Source organism: Vicia villosa, linkage group LG4 (genome assembly GCF_029867415.1).
Source record: "Vicia villosa cultivar HV-30 ecotype Madison, WI linkage group LG4, Vvil1.0, whole genome shotgun sequence".
NCBI classification, from domain to species: domain Eukaryota; kingdom Viridiplantae; phylum Streptophyta; class Magnoliopsida; order Fabales; family Fabaceae; genus Vicia; species Vicia villosa.
In genome coordinates, this window is record NC_081183.1 from 189,308,695 (window position 1) to 189,330,108 (window position 21,414).

A 21,414-nucleotide genomic window follows, 5' to 3' on the forward strand; every position below is an offset into this window, starting at 1 on the left:
TGTTCCAAATAAATTTTGAACAAACTCTACTTATTTTTTAACAAAATTTGACGTTGTTTTATCTGAGGAAATAAAAGCAAACATTTAATCCGTTGGTTTTTCGAAATCGCTGGTTGGATAATTTTTATAGGTTTTCGTCGATTTTTCAATCTCTCACTTGTTTAATAGCTTATCTGATCCAACATTCAAATCAGGCCGATGACCCTTCCGATTCACGATTCAACTGGTCGATCCGATATAATTTTTGAAACAATGTCATCACCTCTCAAGTTTCTCTCACTTTTATATTTGTTAATCCTTCATATTTGACACACAATTTTCATTATTAAATTATTGCTTTAAACACTATTATTTCTTATTTTAAATATAATTTAATTAATAATTTTTTTTATGTTTAGCCACACCAATATGTAATATCCTGATCGTGTCACACTAGTTTTCATCAGGTCAATTACAATTATGATCTCATGATCTTACCAGACTACTCTATCATCCGATCACGATCTAACCATTCGACCTACCAGAACAGTCGGAAATTTAAAACACCAGTAACAAAGTTAATCATGATGCAAACCACCCATATCTATGAAACTCCAACAAAGTACTCATTTATAAAAACACCACCAATATCTATAAACTTAACAACATGACTGTATTTTTTAGCACGCGCCTCTATCTTTAGTCTGATTTTGGATTAGTTGGTCGTAAAGACGGATACTAAGATTAAAAAAAATTGTGATAAATATAAAAGTGATTTTACCATATTTTATTATTTTTGAGTAAAATTAATTTTACTTTATTTTAAAAGATAAAATATAATATACTGAAAAGTCAATAAACGTTGTTTATTGTGTTTATCAGATTGAAATTTTTAAACTAATTGTATGAAATAATAATAGAATATTTTATACTCTGAGTATATTAAACTCTAAAATTAATTTTAATTTAAAATTAAAATTCATATAGTTAGTTGATTCTTCAACTCAAGTCACACAAATATCATTATCAAATATAACTCATTTTACTTTTAATAAAATTAATTTCCTTTCGAAGAAGACAATTCGTCACCGAAAAAACAAATAAAACCCTTTTTAAAAATAATTAAAAATTAAAACCCTAAAAACAAAATAGTCATCAGCTTCATCAAATCAAAACCCTGATTGTATCAGAAACAAACCTTCGATTTGAATCTCTCCCTTTCAACTCAAAGCCCTCCGTAACAACCAAAATCTCGCCGGAAAACGCAGCGGACTTGGTCGTTGTCCGCCACAAACAGTGCGAATCTCGTCCAACTCTTCATTTACATTTTCTTTCAATTTTTCACCGTCCGCAATTCTCTGTTGCATCTTGTCATCTCCGCCTTGCAAAAGAGAATTGCGTCTGCATCGTGATTGTATGCTAACTGATGCATCTTGTTGTTGATTTCAGGGATTGTTTGTGAAATTTTGATAGATTATATTTTATGGCCAATAATTCTCAACAACCCTCCGGCATTCAGGTAACCTATTTCGTTTTCAATTGTTATAATTTAATTGATGCAATTGTGTGTTTCAGTAACTTACTTTGCTTGAATCTGTAATAACTGTAATAATGACGACACTATAATTTGATTATATGGGGAATAACTAGTAGCTTATATTCAGATCAAAGTTACATAGCACCGACTCCTCTGGAAAAAGGTGTGTCAGTGTCTGTGTCCGAATCAAATGCTGACACTAGTAATTCCATTTAATTTATTCATTTTTTCAAATTATTTCCGGTGTCAATGTGTCGTGTTTCTGGTGTTTGTGTGTCTGAATCAAATGCCGACACTAGTAATTACGTTTAGTTTATTTTTTTTTCAAATTATTACCGGTGTCGACGCGTTGTGCTTCTGGTGTCTGTACTTCACAGGAACAAACTGTCAATTTAGTTGACGAACTATTACTCAAAACTGTTCCCTAAGATATAGATCGAGTGTTAGCAGGACAATTGATGCCACTCGAAATGTGCTTAGTGACGGAGGTCGAACTGTGCTAAGTGACGGAGGGACTAAATCAACGGATTCGAGAATAGTTTATAGACTAATCAGATGATGATTTGAAGAGTAGTTGACTGATTGTTTAGGTTGCTATAATTTAGGGATTAATTTAGTGAGAGTGATAGTTCAGGGACCAAATTGACGGATTATTCCTTATTTTCTGCACACGGTATTTTTTTCTTTCTTCCTATTCATCTTATACGAGTCAACGCAGTCCTGTTTCTATTTAATCTGCTGAATGTGGTAGCAAGTGTGATGACACCATGGTTGTCAAGATCTCGATCTAGATCTCAAAATCCTACGATTTTGCAACTTACTCACCCCTAACGATCCCGATCTTAAGTAGTATCATGTTTTGTAGCCAAATTGTGAAAAAAAAAATCCTTAAACCATTGATTATGTGCGATCTTGGCCAGTTCCGGTCATGATCGGCTGTTTTCCGGCCACCATCATTACAAGCCCAGAAGAATGGCAAGATGCGGAGGCGCAACAATTACGGTTCAACAAAGGCCATTTTCCCTAAAATACACTTGCCTACCAAAATATCATGTAAACAAAAAACTTCAAATATATAGTATTATTTGTTGTTTTAGTAATATCTTACGATTTTTGTTACGATCATATGTTTTACGATCTTGATACTCCCTCTTGATCTTACAAAACAATTGGGTAGGATCTTCTGATCTTAGTGACGATCTTATGTTTCACGATCTTACTATCCCCTTCTTTATGCAAGATCCTGATATTGACAACCTTGGATGACACCATAATATGTTCTGCTAATTCATTTAACTATGCGGTCCACTTCTGTTGTCAGATTATTAGCTTTCATTTCTGGTATATAATCCACTATGCGATGTGTATTTTGAATGACAATATTAGGATATGCGCTCAGTGATCTGGTTTTTTCTTTTATACTTTTCATTATAAGTTATTAATTGTTGATTGCCAACCATACGATTTTTTTTTTTTGTATATGATTCATATGCATTACCCCTTCTCACTTGTTTTTGGAGCCCTTTTGCTGGCTTCTATCTTCCGAACATGCTTCCTCATCAATCATACCATTCTTTTTTTCATTGTTTTTTGTTGGTGCTCTCTCACCCATTTCAATTTGTGCCAGTGTTCCCTCACTGAACCTGTCTTCTCTTCTACAGTCACGATAAGGGACATCAACCTTGTGTCTCAAGCACTCTGGAACCCCTTCAATCAGCTCTAGCCCTCAGCCTTTCTGCTGCCAAACCCTCCCGTTTTTCTTTACGAAACTGACTAGTTGGACTTTGTTTTGGGCCTCCATATGATATATATCCTCCAGTCTTTGTCATCTCTATAAATTGTGGAGCAACCATTTTTTCCTGTTTCATAACCACTATCAAATACAAATTAATTAATCATATTTTCAACATTTCATGTTTTTTAGATTTTACATTTTCAGCAGGATCTTATGATCCGTGTTACAATCACTCAACTTGTGACCTTTAATCTTCCTTTCATCCTAGGTTAACATAATCTTCTTTTAATCTTAGCCACACAATTAAAATCTAACGGCTACTATTTATTCTTTCTGTTCTCACATAAACAAGTCATTCTCACATATGCCCCCTATATTCTAGTATATGTTATTTATTTATCTTTGAACTAATCTATAAGCTATGTTGTCAATACCACGCTATAGCAGAATAACGTAGCGATGGTAGTGGTCCGCTAGCTACTGTCAACAATAGAGGATGTGTGGCAGCTATTTGCGTCCCCAAACTGCTACCGCAGCCGCTATTGAGCCCCGTATTAGAATTTTATGGATAAATTCCTCAAATTCATTTTTTTAAACTGTTTTTTTTAAGGTATAGATTTTAATTAGTAATTTTATGTTCTTGCTTCTCAAATACTCATGATGTTCTTATTCCTACTTTTACTTCAGTTCTATTTTATTCTTCTCCTCTGCTTAAGTTTTATTAATCTATAATTTATGCTTACTTTGTGTATTGTATGATGATCTTTAGTTTTGTGTACTAGTCTATTTTTGAGTATTTATGTTTGCTTTGTTCACGGGTTGTTAGTCTTTGCTATAGCGCCTATCCCGCTATCCGCTATACCGCCTACCCCCCTTCAGCTATACCGCCTACCCCCCTTTCAGCTATACCGCCATAACATTTTTAAGAGTCGGTGTTACGCAACGCTATCCGAGATCAACAACATAGTCTATATGGCCTCTTTTGACTTGATTGTTGGGTCCTCCAAAGTTTGGTTCTCCCTTATTTACGCAAGTTATTTCATTTTTCCCGTTCATGTTATTTATTGCTTTTTCATAGGGAATTATGGCTCATCTGATTCATGTAGCTAACTCTACTTAGTAGGACAGTGCTTGGTGGCGGTTGCTGTTGCAATTCCCTCTGCCCCTAATAATAAGCCTCCATTGCAAATTTTAATTATATTAAGAAAAGTTGTTGTATAGTTAATGCGTCCATTTTGCATGTGAGTTAGCAATATTAATTAGGGTTTTGTTTGGAAAAATATAATAATGCATCTAGTAATTTGAAAGGGGGCTTATATTTAGGGATGCATTATTTTCTAATGTGGGGTTATAATTAGAGATAGTGGGAGTATTAACTATTCTTTCACTTGAATATTTTGCAATCACTCACCTCTTTCTATCTGCAGTTTCGGCCAGTCATTCATGCGCAACAAGGGCAACCATTTGTTCCAATGACATCACAGCAATTTGGACATGCTGTTCCTTCGTCTAATATCGGGATGCCTGTTATTCAGGGTCAGCAATTGCAGTATTCTCAACAAATGCAACAGTTGCCTCCAAGACAAATTCAGCCCGGTCATCCCGTTTCTTCACCACAGGGTATACCTATGCCTTATATTCAAACAAACAGGCCGCTGACATCTGTTCCACAACATGCACAGCAAGCTGTTCCTCACTCAAACAATCATATGCCTGGTTTGGCTGTTTCAGGAGCACCTCCTCAATCTTCATATACTGTAAGGGTTGCCTTACTTTTTGAACTTTTTTCTCCTGTTGTAGATTACTAGATTTGTGTTTGAATTATGTATTACCTATATATACCTTTGCTTTGACACATCATTTACAATTTTTCAGTTCACACAATCTTATGGCCAGCAGCAAGACAATGCTAATGCGTTGCCCCAATACCAGAATCCACCTCAAATGCTTGCGCCTCCTGCTGGACAACCTTGGCAGTCCTCAGTACCTCAGAGTGCTGCAGCGGTTACATCAGTACAGCAGGCTGGAGTTCAATCATCTGGTACTGCATCAAGTGATACTGTAAGTGTTGTTCCCATACTTTTTGTTAAGGCATGTTTATGTTGTTTTAATTCATCTTTTTGAAATTTACATTGAAAGAGCTCTTGTTTATACAAACTGTAAATACAAGTTTGTTTCCTATGAAGTAATGTGTTTTAAATGCTAGAGTTCCATCATTATTTTTATATTATAATGTTACTTTTGATCATGGAATAAATATATTCCAATAGAATGGCCAAGATAGTGATTCTCTTGTATCATTATGGTATATAATATTTTTTTAGTTAATTTGTTTTGCCTTTTCTGGTTAATTTCACAAAAATTGTTAGGAATGTTTTTAATCAGTCCTCAGTTTGTTGCTTTGCTTGATTTTTGAAGGTTAAGTCTGCCAATTTGATCCACATTCAACGCCTAGGGGCTCTGGACTGCCCAAATGTAGTGGTATCCACAATCATAATACCTTATCCTTATAAATTATATTTAAATATACAAAGATATCTCTAAGTAGCATTTAATTTAACAAAGAAAATTTTCAAGGAAGGTTTCTTATAACTCACAAGTAGTGGTCAAAACTTAAGCTAATGATAGAAATTAGCTGCTCATAGTTTAAGGTCATTAAAGTTATAACATTAAAAACGAACAGACGACTTTGAGTTTTGGGATTATTTATTAACTAAATTATTTATTAATTAAGATAACTTTCTAATTAAATTAAAGGATTAATTATTAATTAGGAATTTTTTTTAGAAAGAAACCGAAAAAGAGACGAGTTCACACTGCACAAACTAAAACTTGAGGGACGGTTCCTGCAGGTCTGTGACTGAAGCATTACGAGTCAACTGGGAGGAAGAGTTTTAAATGTGTGAAATCGCAGGGTATTTGACAGAAACGAGATTGGTTGGTCAGATATGTTTGAGTCAGTGGAGGACTAAATTTGGTGAGAATAGAGTTACAGTTTGTGAGGATGGGGATAGTTGCGTGAGTGTCAGAGTTTGAGTTTCATATGTTGCGTAGCACAATGAGAGGGTCGGTCTCTGCCACAGATGTTGCATGAACAACGGAATGGGAAGATAGGAAAAATTAGGGTTCACTTTGGTGAGGATTCCTGGGTTGTTTGTGAACCCCAGCTTCATTGCATGTTTCTGGCTTGAAAAACATAGATCCATATTTTCTGTGATGTTTCATTGGTGATCTTACCATTATCCCATTATCCTACTTAGATGCGATCACTCCTTGAGTTGGGATTAAACACAGTGAGGACAGAGAAACTCCTAGTATAATTGCGATTGAACCACTGTTGTGAGATGATGAACAGAAATTGACAGAGGATTAAAGTTGAGAAAATTGATTCACCTTGAAGGGGATAGTGATATCTGCAGGTCGTCCAACTCAACTTATTAGTGTTGTGGGTTCCCAACTCTTGAATGATCATCGGTACCAATATAACGAGTTTTCTTAGTGACCCCTCTAGAAAACAAGTATATAAGCAATTTTGACAAACTTGGTAGCATCAATTAGAGGTTATGTAAAGATAATTTTTCTATTATTTGTCTTTACTTAGGGGTCTGTTTGGGAGTTGGATTTGGAGGGTTGCGTTTATATCTTGAAATGTGTTTGATATTTTTAAAAAGTTTAAAAAACAATATGATTTTATATGCTAATGTAGTATATTGTTTTTTAAACTTTTTAAAAATATCAAATACATTTCAAGATATAGATGGAGTACTCCAAGGCCTTCCCCTCCAAACCTCTCCAAAAACCAACTCTCAAACAGACCCTAGGGGTATGAGCAAGGATTATTTAGTTGTCATGCATATATCTTGGTAGAATGAAAGTGTAAAAGAATTGGGGACTTTGTTGTTAAGGTAATGATGTAGTTTGATGCAAATTCCTTAAGAGTAGCTATTTCAATCTTAATAGGTCATTAGTTTTTTTTTGCAATACTTCACATTATATGTGATTCAATGTATTAAAGGCGAGGTTGCCACTCTTTAAACTTTTTTTCCGGCCTTATCTATTCTATTTTCAACGTGAGACTAGAGTTTTCGCCAATACAATGGATTAAATTTATTCAATTGTGATGATATAATTCTGTTATATATTATCTTTTCTGAAATATTTAAGATTGAATAATTGTTGTTTTTTTGTTTTGACAAATTTTAGGCAGCTAGTACCACTAACCCGAACTCTGCATCTGATTGGGCAGAGCATGCTGCTGCTGATGGGAGAAGGTATTGGTTAATATAATTATATCTTGTTTTCTTAGCAAAACAAAATACCTTGTTCGGTATTTCAATTTTTGTTGATGATTTGCAAACTACTACTCTCATAATTTGCATTATTTTGAGGTGTAATAATTTTTTTGTTCTTTACCGAATTGAACCAGATACTACTACAACAAGACTACAAGGCAATCTAGTTGGGAAAAACCTTTGGAGTTGATGTCACCTCTTGAGGTGGGTTAACATTTCATGTTGTTGTTGTAATCAGATGTCATTTTTATTATCTGTTGGACATACTTTGAAAATGTTGTGTTCAATCCAACTGGTATCTAGTATGGATTTTGACCATTTCTACTATGTTTCCAATGATCATGAAAGGTTTACAATGTGGATATCCTTTTATTGTATGTACTTCCACTGATTTGTAGATATCATCGCAATTCAGGAGAAATTTTAACAACTGCTCTATATGGTCACTGTGAAGGCTGGGGCTGCACTTTCTCTAGTCAGGCAACAGTTTGCTATTTACGTTATTTGTTTATTTAAACCTAAAATGTGAGATTGGTATATAACTTTGGTTCTGCAATGCCATTAATTGATGGTTGACTGCACCCTTCCATTACCCTTCCTCTAGTGATTTTGTAGGATGATCTAATTAGGATGGGTGGGTGTAAGATATAAGCTGCTGTGCATTTCTATATGCTTATTTTCTTGCTTTATTTTCATTTCTCCATCTATTAGTTTCTTTTTCTCAGAATTTGGGTTGGGACCTAACTTATCCCTACAAAACCGGCTTGTAAGGTCAAGGTGAGGACTGCCCCCACTTATAAACACAACACATGCCATAGCTCTAAGCAATGTCGGACCAAATCCACCCCTTCAAAGCCAACCCAATGAAGGTGTTAGGCGTTGCGATGAGCCAAGCCAAAGTGCCGTAATTAAGGCGACTAGGGGCGGACCGCAAGTAAGGCGGAAAGTCCAACACACCCCCTCATGCTTGGGCCTCGATGAGCCCGAAGCGTGGACGATGCGGGAAGCCCGACAATGAATCTAGGATAGGCTCTGATACCATCTCAGAATTTGGGTTGGGTCTAACGCATCCCTATAAAACCGGCTTGTAAGGTGAGGATTACCCCCACTTATAAACACAACACATATCATATCTCTAAGCATTGTGGGACTAAATCCACCCCTTCAAAGCCAACACAATGAAGGTGTTAGGGGCTGCAATGAGGCAAGCCAAAGTGCCGCAATTAAGGCGACTAGGGGCGGACCGTAATTAAAGCGACTAGGGGGGACCGCAAGTAAGGCGGGAAGTCCATCACTTTTTTATTTTGCCCCTCTTACAAATGCAGTGTTTACATATATTGAATTATTTATGCGCAGGGATATATAAACTACTGTTTGTTGTCTCATTCTTATTAGTTTTGACTTTTGACAATATTATTGTATATCAATTGTTAGCCTCTTTAGGTACATTATCTTCTTTCTTTTATTAGCTTGCTGTTACATATTACTTATATAATAATCTTTCTTGAATGGTTTACTTTGAGCGTTTTCAAAACCTACTAATTCTGCTGGATGTGACAGAGGGCTGACGCATCAACTGTCTGGAAAGAGTTCACTGCTTCAGATGGAAGAAAGTATGTTTTGTCTAGTTATTATATAATATTATTTACAAAATGTACCATATCTTTTTTCTGTACCCTTCCCATGTCATTAGTTTGTAATAGTTAAATTAACTGTTTTATGTTTTGGCTGTGACTTGCTGCAGGTATTACTTCAATAAGATTACTCAGCAATCAACATGGACAATACCAGAAGACCTCAAGGTTTATGGTTAATGATGATGTTTGTAATTGTTTTTCATTATTTGCCCGACAATTTCTTACCTATTTGCAAAATTTTCATTCAGCTGGCTCGTGAGCAGGCACATAAAACTATTAGCCAGGGAATGGTGTCAAATGCAAGTGATACATCCAATGCTGCTGCCTCCTCTGCTGCAACACCAACACCAGCTAATGCAGCTAATTCCAACACTTTGACATCTAACGGTCTTGCTTCAAGCCCGTCTTCTATTACACCAATTATAGCCACTGATCATCAACGGTTGGTTTCTGGTTTATCGGGTTCGGTAGTTACTTCAAACACCACAGGAGTTGAACCAAGCACTGTTGTAACTGTGAGCACTGCACCCACAGCAGTCACAGGAAGCTCAGGAATAGCAGCCAACTCACTTGATTCAAAAATTCCATCCATGTATAAATTAATGTTCTGCGAGTTCAATGTTTTCTTATAACTTCATTTATCTCTTATGTCTGGTTGTTTTTTCAATGATAACTTATATGTTGAAAGTCTCGTGGTATAGTGTTGAAAATCAAGCAACTAATGATTCTACTTCTTCTGTCAATGGAGCTCCTCTTCAAGATGTGGAGGTATTTTCTTTCTATTATTTAGGATTATTGGAATTGTAATCACTCTAAAAGTATGGCCTGTTTGGAGATAGATACCAGCAGTGTATATTAATCCTAGCATACACATTCACACATGCCTGTAAAAACAAAGCAATTGATGAATAAGAAAAAATAAATACTTATAAAATTCTATTTGTAGTATTTTAATCCATAATTGTCTACTTTTGCAACTTGGTTCATTCATATAACACTAGGAGAATCTTAATTGGTTGTTGTTTATTATTCAAATTACCTTGCAACTCTTGTAGGAAGCCAAAAGAGGATTTCCTGTAGTTGGACAAACTAACATGACTCCTTCAGAAGAGAAAACCAATGATGGTGAAACTTTTGTATATGCAAATAAGCTGGTAAGGATTCTTTATGTCATGGATAATCTCCTCTATTAAAACTTGGTAGGTCTGTAAGTTATATCATTCTTCTCCATCATCTTTATCACCTCTTTACATTACTCTTTCAGGAAGCAAAAAATGCATTTAAAGCGCTTCTGGAATCTGCGAATGTTCATTCTGATTGGACGTGGGAACAGGTAGATGACACACCTTGAGTTTTTCCACTCATTCTTGTGTTTCAAATGATAATTATTATATTGAATTGTAATTCAGGCAATGAGAGAAATCATCAGTGATAAAAGATATAATGCCCTGAAAACGCTTGGTGAGCGAAAACAAGCATTCAATGAGGTGAGAGTCAAGCCTCATATGAGACTTTGCATATCTGACCTTACATCATACCCTTCAGTTTGCATCAAGTGAAATATTTCAGTGTCATTCTATTTGATTGGGCTTTTGACATTGGTCAATTTTATCATCCATTCAGTATTTGGGCCAAAGGAAGAAGCTAGAGGCTGAAGAGAGGCGCATAAAGCAGAAAAAAGCCCGTGAAGAATTCACGAAGATGTTAGAAGTATGTTGAACAGAATACATGATTAATTTGTGCTTTTACTAGTTACTCATTACAAACATTCTCTTTTCAGGAGTGCAAGGAGCTAAAATCGTCCACTAGATGGAGGTATAATTTTGCATGTTTGATGAATGATTTGTTTTTTATGTTCCCTTTTGGCTGAACTGACCCGTCTTAAAATTTCTAATTAACCATTTACTGAAATCAGCAAAGCTATTAGTATGCTTGAAAATGATGAACGATTCAATGCCGTTGAAAGACCCAGAGACCGGGAAGATTTATTTGAAAGCCACATGGTGGAACTTGAGAGAAAGGTGATACCTTGTTACTATATTTTTACGTATGAGCCTTTGTCAGCATGTCATGTCATTTAGGTCTGTTGTTGGTTGGTACTCAAGGAGGCACTGCATAAACATTTTTCTTTAGGGATGTGTGGATTTTCTTACAATGCTCAATTTGGGGATAGTCATCCTTTTGCTATAAAAGGATCTGTTGTGAGTCTTTTAGGCATCCGAGTTTTGAGTCTTAGAATTTGGAATACTCTATTTGCCAAACCTTGTAAGTATTTGCATAAAGAAAATCATTTAATCTCTTAAACAATACTTCCGCGTTTACTTTTACTCTTATTTTTACTATTATCTCCACTGTTATGTTTACTGTTATTATTATTATTACTATTATTATTATTATTATTATTATTATTATTATTATTATTATTATTATTATTATTATTATTATTATTATTATTATTATTATTATTATTATTATTATTATTATTATTATTATTATTATTATTATTATTATTATTATTATTATTATTATTATTATTATTATTATTATTATTATTATTATTATTATTATTATTATTATTATTATTATTATTATTATTATTATTATTATTATTATTATTATTATTATTATTATTATTATTATTATTATTATTATTATTATTATTATTATTATTATTATTATTATTATTATTATTATTATTATTATTATTATTATTATTATTATTATTATTATTATTATTATTATTATTATTATTATTATTATTATTATTATTATTATTATTATTATTATTATTATTATTATTATTATTATTATTATTATTATTATTATTATTATTATTATTATTATTATTATTATTATTATTATTATTATTATTATTATTATTATTATTATTATTATTATTATTATTATTATTATTATTATTATTATTATTATTATTATTATTATTATTATTATTATTATTATTATTATTATTATTATTATTATTATTATTATTATTATTATTATTATTATTATTATTATTATTATCACTGTTATCAGAATCGCGATCAGAATCGTAAAATCCATGGATTTTGCGATTTTGCTCACCCTAAACGATCTAAATCGTGAGTAGAATCCTAATCCAGAGCAAAATCCCAATAAAATTGCACAAAATCGCAGAATCGCAGCAAAATCCGCGATTTTATATGGATTCCACCGATTTTGGGCTTTTTTTATTGTGGGTAATTTTAGAGTGGGTAAAGGCGACCCGTTTAATAATTGATCTGTTCTGGGCTAATAATTGACTGTTCTGGGATAATAATTGTTTCTAATATGGACTATGGCTAACAGGTTAATCTGTATATATATAGTTATATAGTTATATACTATTATGAGTTGAATCCATCGATTTTGGTTGCGATTTTCGATTATGCGATCTTGATTTCCCCTTTCGATTCAACAAAACGATTTGAGTAGAATCCACCGATTTTGGTTGCGATTTACGATTTTTCGATCTTACTATACTCTTTCGATTCAAAGTAAACTCTCGATTCTGACAACCTTGATTATTATTATTATTATTATTATTATTATTATTATTATTATTATTATTATTATTAATTTTATTAACAAGAAATCCCAACCGTCCAACAAAAATGAAAGCAACTTGCTCAACTATTTTTTAAGTCGCAATATATAGGAATCATTTGTATAGCTACTATTTTTTGAATCGCAATATATAGGAATCATTTGTATAGCTAGATTAATCAGATAGCCCAGTCATAAGCCATACTGGCAAAACAAAGTCCAAGTCCATTGCCTATATAAAACGAGCAGTAAATCATAATGGCAAAAAGAGCAGCTTCTCTAATGTTATACAGATTAAATTCCTCTATTACCTTGTTGTTTTAGAATCCAGATGGCACCTATAGTAGCTTGATTGTCATTATTCTTTCAATTGTTGGGAAGTTGTCTAAAGTACTATAGCTCAATATCCAAATTCAACATCCCATTCAATTTATGGTGTCAGTTGGGTGTGAATCAAATGCAGGGAAAAGAGTCGTACTACCTATTTTGAGTTTAAACTTACTGTTTGAAACTATTTAGGGATTTTAGGGGAGGGCTGATGAGTTTGCCACTGATGTTTGTGATATCAGCATGTTACCTAGTTGGTGTTTAATTCCGAGTATTCATCTATTCCCCAAAATTTCTATGATGGCTGCTCATAATGTTAATGACTGACTAGTGACTACTTGATCCAGGTTACTGTTTATTCCAAAGAGTGAACAACAGGGCAGCCTGGCACTGTATATTGGGATGGAAAATCCCTGTTTAAAATAAAACGCAATAATGAGCATTAGCTGATTTAAATTCGAATTGCCCATTAAATTTAAATAGCTAGACTTTGCAATTAATAATAGTGTCAACCTGTCCATTCTTATTATTATCCTTTCTGTGTCAACTTCAGGAAAAGGAAAATGCTGCTGAGGAACACCGGCGGAACTTAGCAGAATATAGGAAGTTTCTTGAGTCCTGTGATTTTGTGAAGGTACATTTGAAAAAAATTTAAAAGGTGCACTTCTGTTGTAATTGTTGCTTTGTTCTCGAAGCCTTTTCTAATTATTTTCACATCATTTTAGGTGAACAGTCATTGGCGAAAAATCCAAGATCGGCTAGAGGATGATGATAGACACTTACTACTTGAAAAAATTGACCGTTTGCTTGTTTACCAGGTATATATGTGTTGGAATTTTCGCCTTAATTGTGGTTCACCCCTAGTCGCCTTAATTGTGGACCCGACACCTTCATTGTGTTGGGTTTGAAGGGGTGGATTTAGTCCCACATTGCTTAGAGATATGACCTGTGTTGTGTTTATAAGTGGGGGCAATCCTCACCCTACAAGCCGGTTTTGTAGGGATGAGTTAGGCCCAACTCAAATTCTAAGAATATGTTCTTTTAGTTGTTCATTTTTGGAAAAATATTCAAGTCCAACATTGGCTAGAGATATGGCCTATTTAGAGCTTATAAAAGGCAATTCTCAACTTGCAAGTTGGTTTTGTGGGCCCGAGTTGCTTGAGTTTTAATTAAAACCTGATAGTCATTTATGAGGGGTCTATGTGCTGATATTAACTTTGGCAGGATTATATTCGTGACTTGGAGAAGGAGGAAGAGGAACAGAAAAGGATACAGAAGGTAGAACATAAGTGTATGATTATCAGTTGTTTTTCAGGTCAATTTTGGTTTTGTCTATTCGTTCTAATGAGTATGATATAGGAACGACTCCGTCGGGGTGAAAGGAAAAACCGTGATGCATTTCGCAAGTTGCTGGAAGAACATATTGGGGATGGAGTTCTTACCGCTAAAACACAATGGCGAGATTATTGCTTGAAGGTAGTAAAACATTTAGCTGGTCCCAATGAAAGCTGACAAAACTTGGAAGGGAAACATTTTTATGCTCTCTATTTTGTAGGTGAAAGAGTTACCTCAATATCAAGCTGTTGCATCAAATACATCTGGTTCTACTCCGAGAGATTTATATGAGGATGTCTTTGAAGATCTTGAAAAGAAGGTTATCAAAATTCTGTTTGAAGTTTTTTTTAATGTTGTGAATGAGTTTGTTATAGATGTTTATCGCTGTGAAAACTAGAATGATATGTATTTTTTTTTTTTGAAAATACTCCCTCAGTTTCAAAATGAGTTTTTATGCACATAGATTAAAAATTACAATAAAGTTGTCAAAAGACTTTTTGCACTTTTACTAAATTAACCTTGTTAATATGTTGGAATACACAATAATAATAAAGAGCACAAATGGTAAAATAACAATGATTTCTACTTCGAAAAGTGAGAATGTTATTCATTTTGAAACAAAATTTATTTGCTAAAAAGGCACTCGTTTCGAAACAGAGGGGGAACTAGGATGATGTTATTAGTTTATTACGCTCTACGCAAGTAAGTCACTGGTTTACTGTTCGTAAACAATCTTTTATCAACCAAAAATACTCTTTCTTTGGAGTGACATCCCGTTCTGACTATGTCCTGCTTTCTTCTGAGTCCTAATGAGTTGCTCAATGGTCAAACGGAATGAAAGCAATTCCGGCCGTTTGTAATTAATGGTTATTGTTAGTTGACTTGATTTCAACTTATTTAGAAGTTCAAGAAAACAAGACTACTGTTGTATTTTTCCTTTAGCGTCTTGATTGAGTATTGTTGATCAGGAGTAATATAGTGATTTGCTAGACATATTTTATTAGATAGTGATATAATGTGGAAGTATTAAAATGGCTGCTGATTTCTATTTTTCACATGACTTGTTGATAGTATCATGAAGACAAGACACTCATAAAAGATACACTTAAGTCAGGCAAGGTAGGCATAAATTTTTTTTCCTTACGTTTTTATCTGTAGCTTATATTTATTGATAAACTCTGCTAACCCCAGCTTCCTTTCCTATTCGAGTAGATCACAGTAGTGACCTCATCAGTATATGAGGACTTCAAGTCTTCTGTATTAGAAGAAGCTGATTGCCAAACGATATCAGAGATCAATTTGAAGGTAATAAATTTTGGTTGTAATCTGTCCATTTCAATTCCTTTTTTTGCTCCTAATCTGTCCATTTCAATTCCTTTTTTTGCTCCGGAAACATAATCTGTCCCACAATATAATATAAATCATTATAGGCAAAAAAGTTATCTTGTGTCATTTTATAATACATGAAGTATTAATGTTATTTTTCTATTATACCTCTTAATATTTATTACTCTTTTTCCTAATTCCTGTAATTTCTCTATCTCATACCATTAACAAATATTTTTTAATTTTTGTAATTCTTGTAGTTCCTATACAAAATTAACTATGTTTCTTAATTCGTGTCATTTGCTAAAGTGACAAATTTTGAGACGGAGGGAGTTCAAGGCAAAACAATGCAGGGCAATTATTGCTATTTGTCTTGATGTCTCTAATTAACTTTCACAGCAACATATAATTAAAATCGGCCATTTATTAAGCTCTAGTATTATATATCAAGAAAGAAGAAGTGAAGAACAAGTGCATATACCTTCGACTTCTGTTGGTTCATTTTACATACAATTGTTGATGCATTTTCACATGTTATTGATATAATCTATTATAGAACATACAATCAATAGTTATGTTTATTGGGCCAGCTGCCCTATTTAGTATTGCTTATTTGCTTGCAACATGGATCATCAGAAATTGATACTTTGTTTTTCTTTTAAAGCTTTTATATGAAGAATTATTAGAGAGAGCTAAGGAGAAGGAGGAGAAAGAAGCTAAGAAACGCCAACGCCTTGCTGACGACTTTACTAACCTATTATATTCGTTCAAGGTAGATGAAGATTCAACCAATGATCTGGTTCATATTTCACAATATTTGGCTAAATAATTTGCTACTAAGCATAATACAACATCATATCTTATTTTTGTAGGATATTACTACTACTTCAATATGGGAGGATTGCAAGCCACTTTTTGAGGAGGCACAAGAGTACAAGTATAATTATTATTTTTTTAATGTAGATGGAGCAGTTGTAGGTCGTTATGTCTTCACGATGGAAGAATTTTTGCTTGATGTTTGTTACCCTGTATTTCCTTTTATAGGTCAATTGGGGATGAAAGCTACAGTAGAGAGATTTTTGAGGAATACATTACGTACTTAAAGGAAAAAGTTAAAGAGAAGGAACGCAAGCGTGAAGAGGAAAAGGTGCATAATTTTGTTTGTTGCGGCTTTTGATTTCGTAATATCTACATATGTTTAATATGGTTGTCGAGACAATCTGGTTTGATATGCTTGAGTTTGAGAGATGCTCGAATTTCCATTTCCACCATTGTTGAGCTCTTGTGCTCATCTTTTCATTTCCACCATTGTTGAGCTCTTGTGCTCATCTTTTCCATTGATAATATGCAGTTTCTTTACCCTACTTTATCTGGGGTCATCATTTTATTTAATAAACAATAAGTATTTTTTTGTAGGCCAAGAAGGAGAAAGAAAGAGAAGAGAAAGAGAAACGGAAAGAGAAGGAGAAAAAAGAGAAGGAAAGAGAACGTGAGAAAGAGAAGTCTAAGGAACGACATAAAAAAGATGACACAGATAGTGATAATCCAGACATATCTGACAGCCATGGTTATAGAGAGGAGAAGAAAAAAGACAAGGATAAGGAAAGAAAACATCGGAGAAGACATCAGAGTAGTTTAGAAGACGTGGATTCTGAAAAAGACGAGAAGGAAGAATCTAGAAAATCACGAAGACATGGAAGTGAACGAAAGAAGTCTAGGAAGGTATGAATATTACTGCATCTTGCAAAAACTTGATTCAAAGTCTTACAACTTAGAATATGTATCTGAAATGACTATATTCTTGCAGCATGCAAACTCTGAGTCAGACAATGAAACTCGGCATAAAAAACACAAGAGGGATCACGGGGATGGTTCCAGGAAAACTGGATGGAATGAGGAGCTTGAAGATGGGGAGCTCGGCGATGATGTAGAGGTTTAGCTCTGCGTCCCTAACCTTTTTGCAATGATGAATGTTAACCTTTTTGCAATGATGAAGGTTAACCTTTTTGCAATGATGAGATATATAATCTAACCTGTTTTGGGGATTATTGATTTTTCGTTGTGCAACAACCTTGTTACTTTTCATCTCGGGACGCACCTGTCAATTTAGGATTATGTAAGAATGAAATCTTTCGGTTTCTGTTGTAGATTTATCAAATTTTATGTACACTATTTTTGTACACTATCTTTATATTATGTATACTTTTTACACAATATTTGTAGATTATGTTCTGACAAATGCTGAATTGGTGAACTGTTGCCATTTTACCAGAATAACTAAGCTATGTTTTATGTGTTTGATCATTTGTCCTCGATGAAGTAACTTAACGATGTGTTGAAGGAGTAATTTAGTGATGATGTGTTGAGACTTGAGACACCATGTAGGGCTCAATCTTAGTAAAAATCATTGTATTTCAAATACATAAACATGGGCTATGTTTATCACATTTTCATCAGACTCTTAAATTCTATAATTGCTCATCAGACCTGTGAAATTTATTTAATTAGTATTGATAATTAGTGTAGTTTAAAGAAATAACTTAGAATATAGTAGTATAAATGTTTTCTTAATTGTGTTTCTTATTTATTTTGTTAATTTTTTTTTTTAGTAATATAAGATTGTTAAAAAATATAATATAAATATATTGTTAAAAAAAAAGTAAAGTGTCTCACTAAAAGGTAAAAATGATTAAAAAAGTAGACTAAATATATTCGTTAAAAAAATATTTCTAAGAAAAGGTAAATAAAATGATTAAAAAAGTAGACTGAATAGTTGGTGGAAAAAATTATGATTTTTTTATTAGTTTGAAGGAGAAATATTAATTTTTACCAAGTAATAAAAAAAATAAACTGTTAAATAAATATAAAAGTTACCAAATTAACATTGATTTATATGAAAAATTCTTAAGTTAATTTTTGATTTAAGCGTCAAAATTTCTTTCAATACTCTAATAAATTTTTATATTTTAACAATATTTATATATAAGATGTTGGATTTCAAGTAATAATGTGCATAATATTAAATTGTCAATAAATAAAACTATTATAAAAAGAAACTAAAAAAGAATATTTACTTGATGGATAAGTAAGACTAAGAACTAAAGTTAACTTGACTTATATGCATAAATATTTACATGACTACTGCATAAAATAAAATTAAAGAACTCATAATGATTTGAAATTAAGGTGGTAAAGTTCCAATCATTTCTAATGCAATTTCGTTGCTGATAATATCCAAAATTGCATCAGTAATCTCAAAGCTAATGTCCCTAACTTCTTGTTCAAACTTATTCCATTCCATTATTGAATCCAAGTAATCAATAGTGAATAAAGACATTAAGCCATCTTCACTATATTGTCTCCATTCTCTTGTTCCTTTACAAGTCAGTTTCTCAAACTCTATAGGCCCCATTGATTTTCTGCAAACTTGCTTTCTGACCTCTTTTGTTGGAAGTGTTATTGTGATATCTTTAACACAATCAAATAGAAGCTTTTTTAACTTGCGTGATGCCTTTTTGGATTTTAATACTTGAGAAACATTAGGCTTAGGAATATACTCTTGCAACTGGTTACTGCAATCTTCTTTCTTTATTGATGCACCAAGTAAATTCAATATAGCAGCTGATAATAGTGAGTCCCCTGTCATTTTCTTAGGCATGCTTGTTCTTCTCTGTTGCATTTTCCCAACATCCTTGTCCACTGTTTTATAAGCACAAAACACTCGAACACTAAGGCATCCATAATACCAACAATAATAATAATAATAATAATAATAAGCAGTATTCACGTTGCGGTTTGAATATTATATATATATATATATATATATATATATATATATATATATATATATATATATATATATATATATATATATATATATATATATATATATATAAAATAATTCATTTTTGAAAATGACATCCAAATCAAAACGAATGTATGTTTTTTTGTTTAGTTTTGAAAATTCAATTTAAAATTTAACATTATATGAACCGTTTTTATAAAATAACATCCAAATACAATAATAACTTTTCGACTTTGTACAATTTAATTTTTTTTAAAAATTATTTTGTAATTTTGATTTAGAACAGTTTGAATTTGAATAAGTGTGATAAAACCATGTTGATCCTTAGTTAATAACAAACTTAAATAATTAAATTTAAAACATATACATTGTTGTTGTGCAAATTAAAACGTTTAATTTTGATTATAATCATTTCCAAAGTGTTTCATAAGAAGAAAATACTATCGATTCCTCATTCAAGCGTAAAACCATGTTGAACCTATAAGCTTGAATAGCTGAGATTTAATTCAAATACATTTCTAATCATAATAACTTTTGAAGCGACACATATGATTAATTGTAATTAGTCAATAGTGTTGTAACTTACCATTGGAATCACTTTCTAGAGGTATCTTTCCCTCTATGCATCTCTGTCTCTCCCATCTATTTTTAGCAAGAGCAACACAACAAATTAGTAATTCTTTCAAACAATTGGTTAATTAAATATATGTAAAATTTTATAGTTCTTACCTCATGTTGCATTCTTTGCAAGCTTGATGAATATGGGAAGAACATAATTGGTGATCTTTATGTGATGATATTGAAGTTCCTTCTTCATCAACATTTGAGCATGAGTTGAACATAGTAGAGTTGCTACTAGCTGATGAAATTTGAACATTGCAACTTGCATGTTTTTTTCTTTGACCATTGTCTCTACCTTGGCTATGAAAAACTAGCTTGTTAACTATAGGTGCTAGAAATTTGGAAAATGGTAATAAAACCTTTTTCTTTCTCTTTTTGAATGAATCTTCATTTAAGTATCCTCTTTCTACAAGGTATAGCTCTAGCATGAAAGGTTCTTGATGCTCATTAAGAAATTCTCCTAGTCTTTTTTGGGGTGAAGCCATTTGAATTGAGGAACTATGTTGAAGGGTTAGGAATTCAAAATAAAAGATGATAGGTATAGGACAACATATTTGAAACCACCCATAAAGGATGCTTTTGTAGTTTATGACCTCATTTTTACTAGGATACAAAAATTACAAAATTTTAAAATTTGATAAAAACACCCATTTTAAAATAAAAAATTAACATCTCAAAGTAACTTTTTTTTATGAAGACATAGTAGCTTTTCTCAATTGTTTATTTTTGTGGTAGTTTACCAAATAAGTGTAGTAGATGGTTAAATTGGATTTGACATTTGTATGATGCTAACCAATGTTTTAAAGTTGTTAGCATCATATATTATTTAAAAATATAGGTATTGAAAAAAATTCAAGTTGCAAGTAGATTTAATATAAGATCCTTTAACATACGTTGATTTTAATAAAATTTAACATAAATTTTTAGTGTAAATTGATTTAAATTATTTGTCATTTATATTCACTTTCAAAGCTCAATATTATTGGATGTGGGAGTCTAATTCTTACCTTAAATCCAATTAATTACCTTTATATTTTAAAATATAATATTCTTATTTTTGATTTGTTAGTTCAGTGACTGAAATTTTAACTCTTAACAATATATAAATGAGATATAACCTTTATTTCAAAATCAGATGTCTCTACATAATTATACATAATTATGATTAAATTAATTTAATGTGACATTTTAAAGAATATTTTAAAAGACCAATAACATGTTACATAGTAACTAAATTGATGTAGCCATATAAGTTG

General features: G+C 32.3%; 2 protein-coding genes across 3 annotated transcripts; one reads left to right on the forward strand and one right to left on the reverse strand.

Annotated features, from left to right (window-relative positions):
* The first annotated feature begins 1,089 nt into the window (after window positions 1–1,089).
* Window positions 1,090–17,971, forward strand: LOC131596460 (pre-mRNA-processing protein 40A). 2 transcript variants are annotated; one of them, XM_058869111.1, is made up of 29 exons: window positions 1,090–1,275; window positions 1,429–1,498; window positions 4,679–5,008; window positions 5,127–5,312; window positions 5,670–5,732; window positions 7,455–7,522; window positions 7,678–7,747; window positions 9,104–9,156; window positions 9,288–9,345; window positions 9,429–9,772; window positions 9,882–9,948; window positions 10,236–10,334; window positions 10,445–10,513; window positions 10,590–10,667; window positions 10,804–10,890; window positions 10,961–10,995; window positions 11,096–11,201; window positions 13,625–13,705; window positions 13,797–13,889; window positions 14,296–14,349; window positions 14,431–14,547; window positions 14,627–14,725; window positions 15,478–15,525; window positions 15,619–15,711; window positions 16,397–16,504; window positions 16,605–16,669; window positions 16,777–16,879; window positions 17,149–17,454; window positions 17,540–17,971. In XM_058869111.1, the coding sequence occupies exons 2-29, from the start codon at window positions 1,463–1,465 to the stop codon at window positions 17,669–17,671; spliced, it is 3,048 nt and encodes a 1,015-aa protein (XP_058725094.1). In that variant the 5' UTR covers window positions 1,090–1,275; window positions 1,429–1,462; the 3' UTR covers window positions 17,672–17,971. The 2 variants fall into 2 exon arrangements, with proteins under 2 accessions (XP_058725094.1, XP_058725095.1); XM_058869112.1 differs by lacking the exon at window positions 5,670–5,732 and having other exon boundaries at window positions 1,091–1,275.
* Window positions 17,972–18,671: 700 nt separating this feature from the next.
* On the reverse strand, window positions 18,672–20,730 carry LOC131596461 (uncharacterized). Its single transcript, XM_058869113.1, has 3 exons — window positions 20,267–20,730; window positions 20,124–20,179; window positions 18,672–19,431 (listed from the first exon to the last, which is right to left on the reverse strand). The coding sequence occupies exons 1-3, from the start codon at window positions 20,641–20,643 to the stop codon at window positions 18,914–18,916; spliced, it is 951 nt and encodes a 316-aa protein (XP_058725096.1). The 5' UTR covers window positions 20,644–20,730; the 3' UTR covers window positions 18,672–18,913.
* Window positions 20,731–21,414: the final 684 nt, after the last annotated feature.